Source organism: Ylistrum balloti, unplaced genomic scaffold, assembly GCF_031769215.1.
Source record: "Ylistrum balloti isolate Yb309-2 unplaced genomic scaffold, AGI_CSIRO_Ybal_v1 Utg370852, whole genome shotgun sequence".
Taxonomy (NCBI): domain Eukaryota; kingdom Metazoa; phylum Mollusca; class Bivalvia; order Pectinida; family Pectinidae; genus Ylistrum; species Ylistrum balloti.
In genome coordinates, this window is record NW_026782489.1 from 108,279 (window position 1) to 132,400 (window position 24,122).

Below are 24,122 nucleotides of genomic sequence, written 5' to 3' on the forward strand. Positions count from 1 at the left end.
ATATTTGATAGAAGAAATCAGAAATGCATGTCAGAACTAAACCAGTGTCTTGCTCTGTCATTACCTGCCCTTCATAAACTAAAATCAAAGCATGGCCCAGAGGTTAACTACTGGAGGTAGCGATTTCCCTTAAAGATATGTATTAGTAAAATCCTGTATTGTGTTCGGAACAGATTCGGAGATCAGACAAAACAAATATTACACAATAAAACAATGCTGTAACTATATCACAGTAGACCCGTTTCTCTTAGCCGTTTGTGTAGTATCTGAATCACAGGTAGGGCAGGAAGACCCTTTAACTGTCTGTCCCTAATCCAGCCTGACACATCGACACTCCCAGCCCCTAGGAATCTTCAGGGGGCAGGTTTTGATGAGTATGTTCTTGCTGATGTGTGTATCACATCCTAATTTGTCATGTTAACTGTGACAATCTAGACAACTTTGCTGCCTCTCTCTGACAGTTTCTAATATTGTTCAATCACTGTTAACACAATGTTACACACTAACAGCCACGATCACTTCTACAGCTTAAACTATCAAGAGATTTTCTTGTTCAGTGTCTGTTAAGCTGATGTCTGTCCTTCTGCTGTGGACTTTTGCCTTAGTTGCCATGGAAACATACTGGAATGTATTTCAAGTCAAGGGCCCTGATTGGCCACAAGGAAGTTGTTATGGTTATGGTTGGTGTTAAGAGCTTGTGGAGCCTGTCTTCTGTGTGTTACTCTGAGACTTTACCACCAGGTTCAACATGAGGAGCACTTGGTCCATCTTTTTATCCAAGCGATTCACCTGTAAAGAAGAATTCATAATTAGAAGGAATATATGAGAATTAGATACAAGATGCTTTACAGATAGACAGCAGAGTTCTTGGTGTTTTGAGAATCAAGTAGGCTTGTATCATAATTTATAGCTGATAGGATGTTCATCACTTTTTCTACATGCGCATCAAAACAATCTATCAATGCTATTTTGACTATTTTATTACAATTTAAATCGAGAATATTCAAAATTTAACCTATACTCAGAAACTTTTACTTTTTTTATCTGTATGGCCATCTGCTAATCAAATAATTTCTGCAAGGATTGAAAATTCACCATGCTCAACTTACTGTGCTACCTGCTAAACTTTTATACACTTTCCACCTGGTTTGGCATGGAAAAGTGCCGGATAGAATAACTCACTCCACTGACAACCTTTACAGAGGCTACCCTGGAAAAAACCTTGACCTGCATCAACTAACCTGGTTTTCTATTGATGCTATCCTAGCACACACTGTAACCTTTTCTTTGTTTTCCTTTGATCCTGTGTACAGGGGTTTCCCTAATGTCTGATCCAGTCTGAAACAAGAAAACAACAACTGAAAACAAAATGGTCCAAAATATCCTCACTATGCCAGAAAATATTCAGTACACCAGCACCAACATATTACAGTTCACTGGTGGACGAATGACACACCTCCTGTATACTAGTAGACCAATAACACACCTCCTGTATACTAGTAGACCAATGACACACCTCCTGTGTACTTGTGGACCAATAACACACCTCCTGTGTACTGGTGGACCAATGACACAACTCCTGTGTACTGGTGGACCAATAACACACCTCCTGTGTACTGGTGGACCAAAAACACACCTCCTGTGTACTGGTGGACCAATAACATACCTCCTGTGTACTGGTGGACCAATAGCACACCTCTTGTGTACTGGTGGACCAATGAAACACCTCCTGTGTAATAGTGGACCAATAACACACCTCCTGTGTACTGGTGGACCAATAACACACCTCCTGTGTACTTGTGGACCAATAACACACCTCCTGTGTACTTGTGGACCAATAACACACCTCTTGTGTACTGGTGGACCAATGACACACCTCCTGTGTACTAGTGGACCAATAACACACCTCCTGTGTACTGGTGGACCAATAACACACACCCTGTGTATTGGTGGTCCAATGACACACCTCTTGTATACTGGTGGACCAATGCGCACTTCCTGTGTACTGGTCAACCAATAACACACCTCCTGTGTACTGGTGGACCAATAACATACCTCCTGTGTACTGGTGGACCAATAACATACCTCTTGTGTACTGGTGGTCCAATGACACACCTTCTGTGTACTGGTGGTCCAATGACAAACCTCCTGTTTACTGGTGGTCCAATGACACACCTCCTGTGTATTGGTGGACCAATAACACACCTCTTGTGTACTGGTGGTCCAATGACACAGCTGTGTACTGGTGGACCAATAACACACCTCCTGTGTACTAATGTACCAATAACACACCTCCTGTGTACTGGTGGTCCAATGACACATCTCCTGTGTACTAATGTACCAATAACACACCTCCTGTGTACTGGTGGTCCAATGACACATCTCCTGTGTACTGGCGGTCCAATGACACACCTCCTGTGTACTGTTGGACCAATAACACACCTCCTGTATACTTGTGGACCAATGACACACCTCCTGTGTACTGGTGGATCAATAACACACCTCATTTGTACTGGTGGACCAATGACACACCTCCTGTGTATTGGTGGAACAATAACACACCTCCTGTGTACTGGTGGACCAATAACACACCTCTTGTGTACTGGTGGACCAATAACACACCTCTTGTGTACTGGTGGTTCAATGACACACCTCCTGTGTACTGGTGGTCCAATAACACACCTCCTGTGTACTGGTGGACCAATAACACACCTCCAGTGTACTGTTGGACCAATAACACACCTCCTGTGTACTGGTGGTCCAATGACACACCTCCTGTGTCCTGCGGTCCAATGACACACCTCCTGTGTACTGGTGGTCCAATAACACACCTCCTGTGTACTGTTGGACCAATAACACACCTCCTGTGTACTAATGGACCAATGACACACCTCCTGTGTACTGGTGGTCCAATGACACACCTCCTGTGTACTGGTGGACCAATGACACACCTCCTGTGTACTGGTGGACCAATGACACACCTCCTGTGTACTGGTGGACCAATAACACACCTTTTGTGTACTAGTGGTCCAATGACAAACCTCCTGTGTACTGGTGGACCAATGACACACCTTCTGTGTACTAATTGACCAATGACACACCTCCTGTGTACTAATTGACCAATGACACACCTCCTGTGTACTAATTGACCAATGGCACACCTCCTGTGTACTAAATGACCAATGACAAACCTCCTGTGTACTGGTGGACCAATGACACACCTTCTGTGTACTAATTGACCAATGACACACCTCCTGTGTACTAATTGACCAATGGCACACCTCCTGTGTACTAAATGACCAATGACACATCTCCTGTAAAGAGCCCTGATATAATGCTATCTCTCAGTAGAATTTCTCATTTTACCTTCTTTGCAGCTCCTTGATACGGACCATCATGTTGAGGTGTCCCTGAGAGTACTGCTCTATTACATCACGTACGTCATATGGCTTTCGAGCTTGCTATAGCACAAGAAAAAGAATTCCTCTTACAAAGCAGGAGGAACATTTTTGAAGGCAACATAATCATAAAATCTTATTATAAATAAAAGCAATTTGGTTTTGGTTTTAAATGAAAGGAACATAATTTATAAATTTACTGCAAATGCTCAGGTAACATGAACTGAAAAGGAAGTACATTCAGATAAATCCTGTCACCATGGTTACACAATCTTTAAACTAAGGATGTACACTCAGATAAATGCTGTCACTATGGTTACACAATCTGAATGATTATAGAAGGAAATTGACATTTGTTACCCTGACCGTATACATTAATCATGATAAAACACAACTAGGATAAAAGGGGAAGTGATGTAAATGTTTGATGAAGACCTCAGTATTCTGTCCCTAAAATCCAAGCTGGCCAACTGGCAGTGATTATTAATGTATAAAATCCACAATGCACAGCTAGAATATCTGAACAACCTTCAGAATGGCATGTGACCTACTTTCTGAGAAATAGCAATAACATACATTTATCGTGAAATTTTAGGTGATTTGTAGGTTGTGGTACCATTCTTCAGATCCCACATAGAAAGTCTTGTGCCTCATTAAGGCAGTAAGGTACACTGAGACAGATGTCTTCAAACATCTTAGAAAATGTTCATAACAAATTTTTACCTTGAAAAACAAAAGGATCATCCTACAGCACTACTTATCTTATGTCAGAAAAATTATCTTAAAATCTTACCTAAATTTTCTCCTTGCTACAAAAAACTTAATTTTTCATATCACCTGAATCATAGTTTTATGAGCATCTTAAAATCTTACCTAAAATTTTCTCCTTGCTACAAAAAACTTAATTTTTCATATCACCTGAATCATAGTTTTATGAGCATCTTAAAATCTTACCTAAAATTTTCTCCTTGCTACTAAAAACTTAATTTTTCATATCACCTGAATCATAGTTTTATGAGCATCTTAAAATCTTACCTGAAATTTTCTCCTTGCTACAAAAAACTTGATTTTTCGTATCACCCGAATCATAGTTTTATGAGCATCTGTGAGTCTGAAAGAATAACAAAACCTTACTTAAAACAAGAACAATAAACTATTTCAAACCATTACAGAGTATATCTTATTGTGTATTAATCGTTTGAATTTAAGGCTGTATGTCCTTTGTCCGTTTAATCACATGATGATGTTACCTATACTATGGTAATTTTAAAGATTCTCCTTCATAGATCAACTACAGCAGGAAGTTCATGACGCAATAAACAGCTGGGGACAAATGATATTACACTGGAAAACAATTTTACACAATGAATAATTCACCCAATTTCCTGTGTAAGTAAGTTTTCACTTGAACAATAATAAGATATTTATAAGGTTACGTCTATGACACAGAAGTACACAATTCTGTGATATGTTTATAGGTAATACTAGACTTTAACTGTTCCCTAACTGTACAATGCCTACAGAGAGAAAATGTAACATCTGTAATAATTCCTTGTGATATCTGTCACAATATGACATCCCTCCATTACAAATGATAAACATCCTTCTAAATAATGCATGCCCACCCTGGCTCTGTGTTCTGGTGCCATCATCCATCGTGACAGTGTCAGCTACAGCACAGCTGACACCTACTTTGTCTTTATGTGATAAGTCTCTAGGACAGAGGGAAGACCTCACAATGTTCAGATACTATACAGCTGCATAGGAACACATTGTCCTGTCAGCTAAGACAGTTACTATAGGAAATACCAATCACATAGACAGGACACCAGTCATTATAGGAAACACCCATCACACAGACAGGACACAAGTCATTATAGGAAACACCCATCACATAGACAGGACACAAGTCATTATAGGAAACACCCATCAGATAGACAGGTCACCAGTCATTATAGGAAACACCCATCACATAGACAGGACACCAGTCATTATAGGAAACACCCATCAGATAGACAGGACACCAGTCATTATAGGAAACACCCATCAGATAGACAGGACACAAGTCATTATAGGAAACACCCATCAGATAGACAGGACACAAGTCATTATAGGAAACACCCATCACATAGACAGGACACAAGTCATTATAGGAAACACCCATCAGATAGACAGGACACCAGTCATTATAGGAAACACCCATCACATAGACAGGACACCAGTCATTATAGGAAACACCCATCACATAGACCGGACACCAGTCATTATAGGAAACACCCATCACATAGACAGGACACCAGTCATTATAGGAAACACCCATCACATAGACAGGACACCAGTCATTATAGGAAACACCCATCACATAGACAGGACACCAGTCATTATAGGAAACACCCATCACATAGACAGGACACCAGTCATTATAGGAATCACCCATCACATAGACAGGACACCAGTCATTATAGGAAACACCCATCACATAGACAGGACACCAGTCATTATAGGAAACACCCATCAGATAGACAGGACACCAGTCATTATAGGAAACACCCATCAGATAGACAGGACACAAGTCAGTATAGGAAACACCCATCAGATAGACAGGACACAAGTCATTATAGGAAACACCCATCAGATAGACAGGACACCAGTCATTATAGGAAACATCCATCACATAGACAGGACACAAGTCATTATAGGAAACACCCATCAGATAGACAGGACACCAGTCATTAGACGATTAGATCCAAGAGGTATCCTTGCCTCTCTCGGTATGTTTCTGTTAGTACTAGACAACAGATGGACAGACAGTTATAGAATGGATAGACACACAACAGAAGAAAACAACAGATGGATAGACAGTTATGGAATGGATAGACACACAACAGATATAAACAACAGATGGACAGACAGTTATAGAATGGATAGACACACAACAGATACAAACAACAGATGGACAGACAATTTTAGAATGGATAGACACACAACAGATATAAACAACAGATGGACAGACAGTTATAGAATGGATAGACACACAACAGAAGTAAACAACAGATGGATAGACAGTTATAGAATGGATAGACACACAACAGTTATAAACAACATATGGACAGACAGTTATAGAATGGATAGACACACAACAGATATAAACAACAGATGGACAGACAGTTATAGAATGGATAGACACACAACAGATATAAACAACAGATGGACAGACAGTTATAGAATGGATAGACACACAACAGATATAAACAACAGATGGACAGACAGTTATAGAATGAATAACACAATGGACAAGGAACAGAAAAACAAAAGTATATGGAGAAACATTTGTAGAATGCATTGCTGAACAATGGACAAACAACAGAAGGACAATGGTAGATTGAAAGACAATTGGACAAACAAATGGCAGACATAGAGACACTTACTGTTCTGGCTTGGATATCACATCATTTTCATCCCCATCATCAACAGAGTATTCCAGGACATCCTGTGATGGCAGTCCAAAGGAGCCTACAGGTGATTTATTGGGAGTACCTGTAAAGACCAGGAAACTTTATTTACACAAGGAATCAGTATTTATTAACATATGTGGAGACATATATACCTGTCTTGTATGGAGACGTAAAGATAATTCTGTACCTGGTTTGTATGGAGACATTTAGATCAATGTGTATCTGGTTTGTATGGAGACATATAGATCAATGTGTATCTGGTTTGTATGGAGACATATAGATCAATGTGTATCTTGTTTGTATAGAGACATATAGATCAGCGGGTGTCTGGTTTGTATGGAGACATAGATCAGTGTGTGTCTAGTTTGTATGGAGACATACAGATCAATGTGTGTCTGGTTTGTAGGGAGACATAAAGATCAATGTGTATCTGGTTTGTATGGAGACATATAGATCAATGTGTATCTTGTTTGTATGGAGACATATAGATCAATGTGTGTCTGGTTTGTAGGGAGACATAAAGATCAATGTGTGTCTGGTTTGTATGGAGACATATAGATCAATGTGTATCTTGTTTGTATGGAGACATATAGATCAATGTGTGTCTTGTTTGTATGGAGACATATAGATCAATGTGTGTCTGGTTTGTATGGAGACATATAGATCAATGTGTGTGTGGTTTGTATGGAGACATATAGATCAATGTGTGTCTGGTTTGTAGGGAGACATAAAGATCAATGTGTATCTGGTTTGTATGGAGACATATAGATCAATGTGTATCTTGTTTGTATGGAGACATATAGATCAATGTGTGTCTGGTTTGTAGGGAGACATAAAGATCAATGTGTGTCTGGTTTGTATGGAGACATATAGATCAATGTGTATCTTGTTTGTATGGAGACATATAGATCAATGTGTGTCTTGTTTGTATGGAGACATATAGATCAATGTGTGTCTGGTTTGTATGGAGACATATAGATCAATGTGTGTGTGGTTTGTATGGAGACATATAGATCAATGTGTGTGTGGTTTGTATGGAGACATACAGATCAATGTGTGTGTGGTTTGTATGGAGACATATAGATCAATGTGTGTCTGGTTTGTATGGAGACATATAGATCAATGTGTATCTTGTTTGTATGGAGACATTTAGATCAATGTGTGTATGGTTTGTATGGAGACATATAGATCAATGTGTATCTGGTTTGTATGGAGACATATAGATCAATGTGTGTCTGGTTTGTATGGAGACATAGATCAGTGTGTGTCTAGTTTGTATGGAGACATACAGATCAATGTGTGTCTGGTTTGTAGGGAGACATAAAGATCAATGTGTATCTGGTTTGTATGGAGACATATAGATCAATGTGTGTCTGGTTTGTATGGAGACATATAGACCAATTTGTATCTGGTTTGTATGGAGACATATAGATCAATGTGTACCTGGTTTGTATGGAGGCATATAGATCAATGTATATCTGGTTTGTATGGAGACATACAGATCAATGTGTGTCTGGTTTGTAGGGAGACATAAAGATCAATGTGTATCTGGTTTGTATGGAGACATACAGATCAATGTGTGTCTGGTTTGTAGGGAGACATAAAGATCAATGTGTACCTGGTTTGTTTGGCTCTAGGTACCCTGATATAGAGCTGACACTTTCATGTCTGTCAAATACACTGTTGCCAGCAGACCGTGAGCAGCGTCTTTTTTTCAAGAAACTGGTGCGACGGGCCATGCGTGCGAAGGGAGAGGCTGAAGAATTGTTGGCATAATATGCTTTGTAGTGTTTGTCCAGGTGCATTGTCCAAGTAGCGGTGGAATTGAAACCAGGCTCGGCAGCATAGCATCGCCATAAACTCTGAAACATCAGCACAAATCACCATTAGAATTAACCAGGACATTAAGGTACACTGTGCATGTATCTGTGAGGTACCCAAATTTCGCCATTTTGTGTTACGATAGGACTATCAAATTTTGACCGAGACATTTTCTTTCTCCATAAAACAGCAGGAACTATAATATACAAGAGGTACATGGGCATTGGCATTCATCTGACTATAAAGTCCTGTACATAATAACAGTAGTATAAGTAGGAACAATATAGAGGCCCAAGATCACCTTAGTTATAAGCTGTTGTTGTCCTACTTACATGTCATAGAAAAAATAAGATAATTTGAACTGCATTGTACATGAAATGTGAAATGTGCATAACATTTTACCATATCTGGATATTGAGGGGAAATATTTTTAGATTTGCATCAATTTGATCTTTTTTAGCCTCACCCCTCAGCTCCTGGGGGTCAGTCATGGTCAGTACATACATATCATCCTAATGCCATTCTACACTCATCATTCTAAACAAGTTGCTCAAAAATCCAGTTTTCCTATATAAACTATCGCATGTTTTACCCTCTCCCCAAAGGGAAATAAGAAACCCCTGGGCCAAGAAATTCACAATTTCTGTAAAGCACCTTAAGATGCTTCCATCCATGAATTTGATTCTACCATATCTGGGTGTTGAGAAGAAGATTTTTGAAATCCCAGTCAATTTTTGACCACTTTTGACCCCACCTCTATGGCCCCTGTGAGATGGGGACTGTATAATTCACCATTTTGTTTTATCTAAGGCCAGGAAAGGTTTCTGCAAAGTTTCATTGAAATCGGCTCAGGGGTTTTAAGAAGAAGTCAAAAATGTTGAATTGTTTACAGACACATGATGCACAACTCCGGAGGTGATTGTAATATGTCACCATGAGACTTTGTCTCAGGAGGAGATTTACCAGGTACTTCTCATTCAGTTTCTCCATATTCCCACAAAAATTCAGCTCAATAACAACACTTGGTCAGGACCATCTAAGGGTCATTTCAGGCAAGTTTCTGATGTGATTTTACTATATCAATGATATACCTGTATCAGTGACTTACCTGTATCAGTGATATACCTGTATCAGTGATATACCTGTATCAGTGATATACCTGTATCAATGACTTACCTGTATCAGTGACTTACCTGTATCAGTGATATACCTGTATCGGTGACTTACCTGTATCAGTGACTTACCTGTATCAGTGATATACTTGTATCAGTGACCTACCTGTATCAGTGATATACCTGTATCAGTGACTTACCTGTATCAGTGAATTACCTGTATCAGTGATATACCTGTATCAGTGATATACCTGTATCAATGACTTACCTGTATCAGTGACTTACCTGTATCAGTGATATACCTGTATCGGTGACTTACCTGTATCAGTGACTTACCTGTATCAGTGATATACTTGTATCAGTGACCTACCTGTATCAGTGATATACCTGTATCAGTGACTTACCTGTATCAGTGAATTACCTGTATCAGTGATATACCTGTATCAGTGACTTACCTGTATCAGTGACTTACCTGTATCAGTGATATACCTGTATCAGTGAATTACCTGTATCAGTGACTTACCTGTATCAGTGATATACCTGTATCAGTGATATACCTGTATCAGTGATATACCTGTATGAGTGACTTACCTGTATCAGTGACTTACCTGTATCAGTGATATACCTGTATCAGTGAATTACCTGTATCAGTGATTTACCTGTATCAGTGACATACCTGTATCAGTGAATTACCTGTATCAGTGACTTACCTGTATCAGTGATATACCTGTATCAGTGACATACCTGTATCAGTGACTTACTTGTATCAGTGATATACCTGTATCAGTGACTTACCTGTATCAGTGAATTACCTGTATCAGTGAATTACCTGTATCAGTGACTTACCTGTATCAGTGATATACCTGTATCAGTGACTTACCTGTATCAGTGATATATCTGTATCAGTGATATACCTGTGTCAGTGACTTACCTGTATCAGTGACTTACCTGTATCAATGATATACCTGTATTAGTGACTTACCTGTATCAGTGATATACCTGTATCAGTGACTTACCTGTATCAGTGATATACCTGTATCAGTGAATTACCTGTATCAGTGACTTACCTGTATCAGTGACTTACCTGTATCAGTGATATACCTGTATCAGTAACTTACCTGTATCAGTGATATACCTGTATCAGTGACATACCTGTATCAGTGAATTACCTGTATCAGTGACTTACCTGTATCAGTGATATACCTGTATCAGTGACTTACCTGTATCAGTGATATATCTGTATCAGTGATATGCCTGTGTCAGTGACTTACCTGTATCAGTGATATACCTGTGTCAGTGACTTACCTGTATCATTGACTTACCTGTATCAATGCAGCAGCTGTTGGTATCTGTCTGTTAAAATGCTTCTGTCTTTGCTTCTGTTGAACTTTTAATGCAAACCCTGATCCTAAAATACCCTGAAACAATTTTTCTTCAGTTTCAAAGACAATGTTTTTAAAAGGAAATGTATTATTTGATGCATACAGATTGTATAAATACAGCACAACGCAAATACAACACATAATTTGAGTCTAAATATGGTCACAATGGTAGAGTTCTGATACTTGTTAAGGTTGTGTGATTATCACTGAAAGTTCCTATAACAGGACTTATAGAATATAACAGTATGTAATCTCATAATATCTATCATCATATTTATTTAAGTATAGCATACTATATGTACTATTATACACATGTGTATATCATACAACGTACTATCATACACATGTGTATATCATACAATGTACTATCATACACATGTGTATATCATACAATGTACTATCATACACATGTGTATATCATACAATGTACTATCATACACATGTGTATAGCATACTATATGTACTATCATACACATGTGTATATCATACAATGTACTATCATACACATGTGTATATCATACAATGTACTATCATACACATGTGTATATCATACAATGTACTATCATACACATGTGTATAGCATACTATATGTACTATCATACACATGTGTATATCATACAATGTACTATCATACACATGTGTATAGCATACTATATGTACTATCATACACATGTGTTTATCATACAATGTACTATCATACACATGTATAGCATACTATGAACTATCATACACATGTGTATATCACACAATGTACTATCATACACATGTGTATAGCATATTATGAAATATCATACACATGTGTATATCATACAATGTACTATCATACACATGTGTATATCATACAATGTACTATCATACACATGTGTATATCATACAATGTACTATCATACACATGTGTATAGCATACTATATGTACTATTATACACATGTGTATAGCATACTATATGTACTATCATACACATGTGTATAGCGTACTCTTTATAATTGTCCATTCATACACATAGCATTTCCCTTATTAGGAAATAGACCTTATATTATATAATAGTTTACTTACAGCTGGGAGAGCAAAGAATGAGATGGCAAAGACCGAGAAACAGGAGGCCACAATTCTCCCCATCCATGTCATAGGAACTGTATCCCCATAACCAATGGTGGTGACAGTAATCTACAACACAAAATCTCTCTATTATCACCACACCCTATAGTGGTGACAGTAATCTACAAAACACAATCTCTCTATTATCACCACACCCTATAGTGGTGACAGTAATCTACAACACACAATCTCTCTATTATCACCACACCCTATAGTGGTGACAGTAATCTACAACACAAAATCTCTCTATTATCACCACACCCTATAGTGGTGACAGTAATCTACAACACACAATCTCTCTATCATCACCACACCCTATAGTAATCTACAAAACACAATCTCTCTATTATCACCACACCCTATAGTGGTGACAGTAATCTACAAAACACAATCTCTCTATTATCACCACAGCCTATAGTGGTGACAGTAATCTACAACACACAATCTCTCTATCATCACCACACCCTATAGTAATCTACAAAACACAATCTCTCTATTATCACCACACCCTATAGTGGTGACAGTAATCTACAAAACACAATCTCTCTATTATCACCACACCCTATAGTGGTGACAGTAATCTACAACACACAATCTCTCTATTATCACCACACCCTATAGTGGTGACAGTAATCTACAACACACAATCTCTCTATTATCACCACACCCTATAGTGGTGACAGTAATCTACAAAACACAATCTCTCTATTATCACCACACCCTATAGTGGTGACAGTAATCTATTATCACCACATCCTATAGTAATCTACAAAACACAATCTCTCTATTATCACCACACCCTATAGTGGTGACAGTAATCTACAACACAAAATCTCTCTATTATCACCACATCCTATAGTAATCTACAAAACACAATCTCTCTATTATCACCACACCCTATAGTGGTGACAGTAATCTACAAAACACAATCTCTCTATTATCACCACACCCTATAGTGGTGACAGTAATCTACAAAACACAATCTCTCTATTATCACCACACCCTATAGTGGTGACAGTAATCTACAACACACAATCTCTCTATTATCACCACACCCTATAGTGGTGACAGTAATCTACAAAACACAATCTCTCTATTATCACCACACCCTATAGTGGTGACAGTAATCTACAACACACAATCTCTCTATTATCACCACACCCTATAGTGGTGACAGTAATCTACAAAACACAATCTCTCTATTATCACCACACCCTATAGTGGTGACAGTAATCTACAACACAAAATCTCTCTATTATCACCACATCCTATAGTAATCTACAAAACACAATCTCTCTATTATCACCACACCCTATAGTGGTGACAGTAATCTACAACACAAAATCAAAATCACCACATCTCTACAAAACACAATCTCTCATTATCACCACACCCTATAGTGGTGACAGTAATCTACAACACACAATCTCTCTATTATCACCACACCCTTTAGTGGTGACAGTAATCTACAAACACAATCTCTCTCTATTATCACCACACCCTATAGTGGTGACAGTAATCTACAAAACACAATCTCTCTATTATCACCACACCCTATAGTGGTGACAGTAATCTACAACACACAATCTCTCTATTATCACCACACCCTATAGTGGTGACAGTAATCTACAAAACACAATCTCTCTATTATCACCACACCCTATAGTGGTGACAGTAATCTACAAAACACAATCTCTCTATTATCACCACACCCTATAGTGGTGACAGTAATCTACAAAACACAATCTCTCTATTATCACCACACCCTATAGTGGTGACAGTAATCTACAAAACACAATCTCTCTATTATCACCACACCCTATAGTGGTGAGAGTAATCTACAAAACACAATCTCTCTATTATCACCACACCCTATAGTAATCTACAAAACACAATCTCTCTATTATCACCACACCCTATAGTGGTGACAGTAATCTACAAAACACAATCTCTCTATTATCACCACACCCTATAGTGGTGACAGTAATCTACAAAACACAATCTCTCTATTATCACCACACCCTATAGTGGTGACAGTAATCTACAAAACACAATCTCTCTATTATCACCACACCCTATAGTGGTGACAGTAATCTACAAAACACAATCTCTCTATTATCACCACACCCTATAGTGGTGACAGTAATCTACAAAACACAATCTCTCTATTATCACCACACCCTATAGTGGTGACAGTAATCTACAAAACACAATCTCTCTATCTCTATGACAGTAATCTACAAAACACAATCTCTCTATTATCACCACACCCTATAGTGGTGACAGTAATCTACAAAACACAATCTCTCTCTATTATCACCACACCCTATAGTGGTGACAGTAATCTACAAAACACAATCTCTCTATTATCACCACACCCTATAGTGGTGACAGTAATCTACAAAACACAATCTCTCTATTATCACCACACCCTATAGTGGTGACAGTAATCTACAAATCTACAAAACACAATCTCTCTATTATCACCACACCCTATAGTGGTGACAGTAATCTACAAAACACAATCTCTCTATTATCACCACACCCTATAGTGGTGACAGTAATCTACAAAACACAATCTCTCTATTATCACCACACCCTATAGTGGTGACAGTAATCTACAAAACACAATCTCTCTATTATCACCACACCCTATAGTGGTGACAGTAATCTACAAAACACAATCTCTCTATTATCACCACACCCTATAGTGGTGACAGTAATCTACAAAACACAATCTCTCTATTATCACCACACCCTATAGTGGTGACAGTAATACAAAACACAATCTCTACACCACACACAATCTCAATCTCTCTATTATCACCACACCCTATAGTGGTGACAGTAATCTACAAAACACAATCTCTCTATTATCACCACACCCTATAGTGGTGACAGTAATCTACAAAACACAATCTCTCTATTATCACCACACCCTATAGTGGTGACAGTAATCTACAAAACACAATCTCTCTATTATCACCACACCCTATAGTGGTGACAGTAATCTACAAAACACAATCTCTCTATTATCACCACACCCTATAGTGGTGACAGTAATCTACAAAACACAATCTCTCTATTATCACCACACCCTATAGTGGTGACAGTAATCTACAAAACACAATCTCTCTATTATCACCACACCCTATAGTGGTGACAGTAATCTACAAAACACAATCTCTCTATTATCACCACACCCTATAGTGGTGACAGTAATCTACAAAACACAATCTCTCTATTATCACCACACCCTATAGTGGTGACAGTAATCTACAAAACACAATCTCTCTATTATCACCACACCCTATAGTGGTGACAGTAATCTACAAAACACAATCTCTCTATTATCACCACACCCTATAGTGGTGACAGTAATCTACAAAACACATCTCTCTACAACACACAATCTCTCTATTATCACCACACCCAATCTCTCAAAACACCACATCTCTCTATAGTGGTGACAGTAATCTACAAAACACAATCTCTCTATTATCACTTTACACATTCCCTATCTAGTGGTGACAGTAATCTACAAAACACAATCTCTCTATTATCACCACACCCTATAGTGGTGACAGTAATCTACAACACAAAATCTCTCTATTATCACCACACCCTATAGTGGTGACAGTAATCTACAAAACACATCTACAAAACACACCATCTCTATTATCACCACACCCTATAGTGGTGACAGTAATCTACAACACACAATCTCTCTATTATCACCACACCCTATAGTGGTGACAGTAATCTACAAAACACAATCTCTCTATTATATTATCACCACCACACCCTATAGTGGTGAGAGTAATCTACAAAACACAATCTCTCTATTATCACCACACCCTATAGTGGTGACAGTAATCTACAAAACACAATCTCTCTATTATCACCACAAAGAAAATGTACTGGCCACCCCTCCAACCACAAAGAAATTATACTGGCCACCCCCCAACCACAAAGAAATTATACTGGCCACAACGCAACCACAAAGAAATTATACTGGCCACCCCCACAACCACAAAGAAATTATACTGGCCACCCCCACAACCACAAAGAAATTATACTGGCCACCCCCCAACCACAAAGAATTTATACTGGCCACCCCCCCACAACCACAAAGAAATTATACTGGCCACCCCCAACCACAAAGAAATTATACTGGCCACCCCCAACCACAAAGAAATTATACTGGCCACCCCACAACCACAAAGAAATTATACTGGCCACCCCCCAACCACAAAGAAATTATACTGGCCACACCCCAACCACAAAGAAATTATACTGGCCACCCCCAACCACAAACAAAATTACAGGCCACACCCCAGCCACAAAGAAATTATACTGGCCACACCCCAGCCACAAAGAAATTATACTGGCCACAACGCAACCACAAAGAAATTATACTGGCCACCCCCACAACCACAAAGAAATTATACTGGCCACACCCCAGCCACAAAGAAATTATACTGGCCACCCCCACAACCACAAAGAAATTATACTGGCCACCCCCACAACCACAAAGAAATTATACTGGCCGCCCCCACAACCACAAAGAAATTATACTGGCCACACCCCAACCACAAAGAAATTATACTGGCCACCCCACAACCACAAAGAAATTATACTGGCCACCCCCACAACCACAAAGAAATTATACTGGCCACACCCCAGCCACAAAGAAATTATACTGGCCACACCCCAGCCACAAAGAAATTATACTGGCCACACCCCAGCCACAAAGAAATTATACTGGCCACCCCCCCAACCACAAAGAAATTATACTGGCCACACCCCAACCACAAAGAAATTATACTGGCCACACCCCAACCACAAAGAAATTATACTGGCCACCCCAACCACAAATAAATTATACTGGCCACACCCCAACCACAAAGAAAATGTACTGGCCACACCCCAACCACAAAGAAATTATACTGGCCGCCCCCACAACCACAAAGAAATTATACTGGCCACAACGCAACCACAAAGAAAATGTACTGGCCACACCCCAACCACAAAGAAATTATACTGGCCGCCCCCACAACCACAAAGAAATTATACTGGCCACACCCCAACCACAAAGAAATTATACTGGCCACACCCCAACCACAAAGAAATTATACTGGCCACACCCCAACCACAAAGAAATTATACTGGCCACACCCCAACCACAAAGAAATTATACTGGCCACACCCCAACCACAAAGAAATTATACTGGCCACCCCTCAACCACAAAGAAATTATACTGGCCACACCCCAACCACAAAGAAATTATACTGGCCACACCCCAACCACAAAGAAATTATACTGGCCACACCCCCAACCACAAAGAAATTATACTGGCCACACCCCAACCACAAAGAAATTATACTGGCCACCCCTCAACCACAAAGAAATTATACTGGCCACACCCCAACCACAAAGAAATTATACTGGCCACACCCCAACCACAAAGAAATTATACTGGCCACCCCTCAACCACAAAGAAATTATACTGGCCACACCCCAACCACAAAGAAATTATACTGGCCACCCCTCAACCACAAAGAAATTATACTGGCCACACCCCAACCACAAAGAAATTATACTGGCCACCCCCAACCACAAAGAAATTATACTGGCCACACCCCAACCACAAAGAAATTATACTGGCCACACCCCAACCACAAAGAAATTATACTGGCCACACCCCAACCACAAAGAAATTATACTGGCCACACCCCCAACCACAAAGAAATTATACTGGCCACACCCCAACCACAAAGAAATTATACTGGCCACCCCACAACCACAAAGAAATTATACTGGCCACCCCTCAACCACAAAGAAATTATACTGGCCACACCCCAACCACAAAGAAATTATACTGGCCACCCCCCAACCACAAAGAAATTATACTGGCCCACCAACCCAACCACAAAGAAATTATACTGGCCACACCCCAACCACAAAGAAATTATACTGGCCACCCCACAACCACAAAGAAATTATACTGGCCACCCCCCAACCACAAAGAAATTATACTGGCCACCCCCACACCCAATTCCAAATTTTTATGGCACCCCCCAACCACAAAGAAATTATACTGGCCACCCCCCAACCACAAAGAAATTATACTGGCCACCCCCCAACCACAAAGAAATTATACTGGCCACCCCCACAACCACAACCCCCCCAACCACAAAGAAATTATACTGGCCACACCCCAACCACAAAGAAATTATACTGGCCACACCCCAACCACAAAGAAATTATACTGGCCACCCCTCAACCACAAAGAAATTATACTGGCCACCCCTCAACCACAAAGAAATTATACTGGCCACACCCCAACCACAAAGAAATTATACTGGCCACACCCCAACCACAAAGAAATTATACTGGCCACCCCTCAACCACAAAGAAAATGTACTGGCCACACCCCAACCACAAAGAAATTATACTGGCCGCCCCCACAACCACAAAGAAATTATACTGGCCACACCCCAGCCACAAAGAAATTATACTGGCCACAACGCAACCACAAAGAAATTATACTGGCCACACCCCAACCACAAAGAAATTATACTGGCCACCCCACAACCACAAAGAAATTATACTGGCCACCCCCCAACCACAAAGAAATTATACTGGCCACCCCCCAACCACAAAGAAATTATACTGGCCGCCCCCACAACCACAAAGAAATTATACTGGCCACCCCCACAACCACAAAGAAATTATACTGGCCGCCCCCCCCAACCACAAAGAAATTATACTGGCCACCCCCCAACCACAAAGAAATTATACTGGCCACCCCCACAACCACAAAGAAATTATACTGGCCACCCCCCCCAACCACAAAGAAATTATACTGGCCACCCCCACAACCACAAAGAAATTATACTGGCCACCCCCCCAACCACAAAGAAATTATACTGGCCACACCCCAGCCACAAAGAAATTATACTGGCCACACCCCAACCACAAAGAAATTATACTGGCCACACCCCAGCCACAAAGAAATTATACTGGCCACCCCCCCAACCACAAAGAAATTATACTGACCACTCCCCACCAGAGGGCGTCTGCATAGCTTGTGAAGTGGGTAATACCATCCTCCGTTACGAAGTCTTTTTCAGCGAGGTAGACAAAGTAGGATGAGAAAATGAGACCTAGAAATCCTATATACAGTGTTGTTATCAGCTCCTGTGTAAATAAGAACATGATCAGTAAATAACGAGACAAGGGAGATAATCAAAAATACAGGTGTTTGTATTATAGTATACAATGCTTTTTTAAATCTATGTTCGTAACAAGATACATTACAATTGTTCATCCATCCAGACAAATAACTTTAATAATGAGGGAATTCAACCCACCAGACATATTGTTCTCTAAATTCAGTATTTTAACCAACGGAACATATCATTTTATATTCTCTCAATCATGTGACTCAGCCAAACTGACATACAAATTTACCAACCAGGTAGTTCAATCAAATGCACATATACTTATCAACTGGCTAGTTCAACCAACCAGACAAAAATTTTACTAATTAGGTAATTCAAACAACCAGACAAAACATTTACTAATTACGTAATTCAACCAACCAGACAAAAATTTTACTAATTACGTAATTCAACCAACCAGACAAAAATTTTACTAATTACGTAATTCAACCAACCAGACAAAAATTTTACTAATTAGGTAATTCAAACAACCAGACAAAACATTTACTAATTACGTAATTCAACCAACCAGACAAAAAATTTACTAATTACGTAATTCAACCAACCAGACAAAAATTTTACTAATTACGTAATTCAACCAACCAGACAAAAATTTTACTAATTACGTAATTCAGCCAGCTCGACCTAAATTTCTATCAACCGGATGATTCAACTCATCGGATATATAATTTTACCAATCAGGTATTTCAACCGAGCAGAGCATGAAATTGCCATAACATGAATGTTAGATCTCTAATGGTTGTCTTTACTAATTATAGAAGGTAATGGAATGTACACTGATAGACTGCCTTTCAAAAGCTTACCCCTTTTGGTGTGGTGTACTAAGGAAACAGTATTAGCTAACAGTGATTTGTCAGTTAAATGATACTTGTTACCTGTCAGCTAATTTAACAACATGGGTTGATTTGATCTGTTAACTTGACAGAAACAATAACAATACAGAAATAAGTTAGAATTTACTAAAACTTGTATATTTATAAGTTGTCTGGAAGAGTTACTCCATTTAAGCCATGATTGAAATATTACAAATCTCCCTCACAAATAGATTTCAAACTTTTTTGATAAATGTGTGTATAGTGTAATTATACAGAGATTTAGTGATAAACATGTACAGAAGATGTTTACAATTATTATTGATAACCAACTATTTTACCATAATGTTGACCATTTTTCTGTACAATTACTCAGTGAACATGATAACTAAGATTGTAGGCTGTGAAATCCTGGTCATTGTTTATAATATTAACTAATATATAAATGATAAAACACTTCATTGTTCACACTAGGTAAACAATAACACTGGCCTCAACAGCCAAACAAAAGTCTAATTCTCAAAATAGGTACGTAAAAGTCGGGAACAACTGTTTTATCATATATCTCAGGCAGGATAAGTAATTATTACCGACGTAGGTTATTTCATGAGAACTTTATGTCCTGGCATCTGGTCACAAACAAAAATTACTAATATACTGAAACAACGATGATTAACTGTAAAATATTATTGATATACTGACACGATCATGATTAACTGTAAAATATTATTGATATACTGACACGATCATGATTAACTGTAAAATATTATTGATATACTGACACGATCATGATTAACTGTAAAATATTATTGATATACTGACACGATCATGATTAACTGTAAAATATTATTGATATACTGACACGATCATGATTAACTGTAAAATATTATTGATGTATTGGTCTAATGTAATAATGTGTGTTTATCAATATTGCAGGTAAAATGGAGGCTAGTAAAAGTGATTATGAAGTGAGGCTAATGTATCAGTAATGAGGCCCAATCTCATTTAGTCTGCTCAGTGTTGTTTAGGAGGTGAAGATGTTTGGTGGGAGATGCTCATTATGAAGCATGTTCCTGTGAGAAGTAGAGGGATGTTCATTAAGATCTGTGTCCCTGCAAGAGATGGACAGACTTTCATTACAAAGTCTGATCATAAGACAGGCAGAGGTGCCACAGCGTCACTTCTATTCTTTCTGAATTGTAGTTTAAAGAATAAATCAATGTTATTGGTCTGTCCACCTAGGTAACTTGTTTTATCTCCATTTGGTGTCTACAAACCTTTCAGTTTGTATCCACTGCATTGAATAAAGTCAAGGTCATTCATTTGAACCAAACTGATAAGCCTTTTGTCCAAGCATTACCACTAGTCAAATATCATGAACATCCATGTACTTTGTGGCTAAGTTAGGATGGTTTTAACACGTTTTGCAATGACCTTGGAAGTAAGGTATTCTGAAGAAGTTGTTAAAGGGAAGCTGAACAACAAATGCCACATCACAGTTGTTAAAGGATCAGAACAACCATGTCACATCAGCGATGCCAAGCAATGGGATGACAAAATACAAGAAGGCCGGCAGGGTAAGAGAAAATAATCCTTTACTCCAAGTTGGTGAGATGGGCAATCTCATCCCCCAGGAAATGATCATTTAAAGTTACAAACACTTGGCAAGCCTCATGTTTGACACCTTAATCATCTTTCACCTGGGATGAAATCTCCCATCTCACCTTCAAGAGGAAGAGATATTCCATTCATACCAACCCTAGCATGTATACCTGTCTGCTACCTCTGAAACTTTAATGGACTATTTTCCATAATAGATTTTATTGCAGTAGATATTGAATTTACAAGGATTTCTACGCCCATATCTGAATATCAATCAGGAAATTGGCAAAAAATTATTGATTTTCTTGACATTAATTTGAACCTGCATAGCATGCAACTTTAATTTGAACATACACTGTACTTCTGTCCCTGTTCTTCTATCATATTGAAAGCGCTGTCCCCATAATACTGTATCAGTATCAATAATACTTCATTAAGTGTTTCAATTTAGTTAGTGTACTGACAAACATATTTCCTATGGGGCTGAGAATATTCCCTTGTCATATCTATAATGGCGTATCACGGACGCAAAACAATGGGATGACAAAAATACAAGAAGGCTGGCAGGGTAAGAGAAAAATAATCCTTTACTCCAAGTTGGTGAGATGGGCAATCTCATCCCTCAGGAAAAGATCATTTAAAGTTACAAACACTTGGCAAGCCTCATGTTTGACACCTTAATCATCTTTCACCTGGGATGAAATCTCCCATCTCACCTTCAAGAGGAAGAGATATTCCATTCATACCAACCCTAGCATGTATACCTGTCTGCTACCTACCTCTGAAACTGGAATAATTTCCATAATAGATTTTATTGCAGTAGATATAACTTACAAGGATATCTGAATATTGATTAGGAAATTGGCAAAAAAATATTGATTTTCCTGAAATTAATTTGGAATCTTCTCAGCACGCAATTTTAATTTGAACATACATCCCACGGAAGACTTAATTGTCATTTCACACATTCTCTACTCAAATATTCCATAAAATTTGCATAGTCACTCAATTTAATCATTATAGAACTTATTAAGTATGCATGCAGACATAAACGACAATGAAATAGAGGATCAGTAAGTAGTTCTGTTGTGTATTGTAGAGGTCAAATAAGCTTCATCATGTATACACACACACATATATATATATAGGTTCTAGTAAGTAATATCGACGGTATGGTCCAATATTGGTACTGGATCCTAACAAACAAATGTTCATTTGATGCGTATTACTGAAATAGACTTACCTGATTATATATCCTTTCATCTGTCTATATATATATATATATACACAAAATCAAACACTTGACATGGAAAATAAATTTGTTTTCAGGCCTCACGGCCATCTTCAGGTGAGGGCTGAAAACGTTAGTGAATTTATTTGCTATGTCAATTGTTTGATACTCACACATATATATATATATAAACTTACCTGATTATACACATATTTGCTCTCTTCTGTCTATATATACATACTCACCTGTCTGTATATATTCTCACCTGTCTATGTATATACTCACCTGTCTATGTATATATACTACAGATCCTAAGAGACGCCATGTGCCTCCTTGTCTATCTACATGGAGCATTCGTAAAATCTGTAAAAATCTCACACCTCTGGAAAACAAAACAATGTTAACAGTTTAGATGTAGTAGGAGTTTACTATGAAACTTAAATGATTACAGAAAGAAAGAATAGGATGTAGACAGCTGAGAATGACCATGATTATGGATCATTAACACCTTGATACTGGGGGGTGGGGGAGGGGGTGGGCCTGATATCTGGATGGCCTGACTATGTATAACTGATAGTCCAATAGGCCACAGCTATGTATACCTGATAGCTGGATGGTGGGTAGCCCTGACTATGTATGCCTGATAGGTGAGTGGCCCTGACTATGTACACCTGATAGCTGGGTGGCCCTGACTGTATACCTGATAGGTGAGTGGCCCTGACTATGTATACCTGACAGCTGAGTGGCCCTGACTATGTATACCTGATAGCTGGGTGACCTGACTAAGTATACCTGATAGCTGGGTGGCCCTGACTATGTATACCTGATTACTGGGTGGCCCTGACTATGTATACCTGATAGCTGAGTGGCCCTGACTATGTATACCTGATAGCTGGGTGACCTGACTAAGTATACCTGATTACTGGGTGGCCCTGACTATGTATACCTGATAGCTGGGTGACCTG

General features: G+C 38.7%; 1 protein-coding gene across 1 annotated transcript in view; it reads right to left on the reverse strand.

The window, feature by feature from the left end:
- Positions 1–687: 687 nt before the first annotated feature.
- LOC132559084 (potassium voltage-gated channel subfamily KQT member 1-like) overlaps positions 688–24,122 on the reverse strand; it is a 54,250-nt gene continuing 30,815 nt past the window's right edge. Inside the window, exons 5-14 of the mRNA XM_060223694.1 lie at positions 23,443–23,539; positions 19,328–19,468; positions 12,223–12,333; positions 11,109–11,204; positions 8,472–8,715; positions 6,827–6,935; positions 4,434–4,509; positions 3,367–3,461; positions 1,242–1,338; positions 688–789 (exon numbers count right to left, since the gene is read on the reverse strand). Coding sequence (XP_060079677.1) covers positions 688–789; positions 1,242–1,338; positions 3,367–3,461; positions 4,434–4,509; positions 6,827–6,935; positions 8,472–8,715; positions 11,109–11,204; positions 12,223–12,333; positions 19,328–19,468; positions 23,443–23,539 — 1,168 coding nt within the window. The remainder of the gene's footprint in view (positions 790–1,241; positions 1,339–3,366; positions 3,462–4,433; positions 4,510–6,826; positions 6,936–8,471; positions 8,716–11,108; positions 11,205–12,222; positions 12,334–19,327; positions 19,469–23,442; positions 23,540–24,122) is intronic.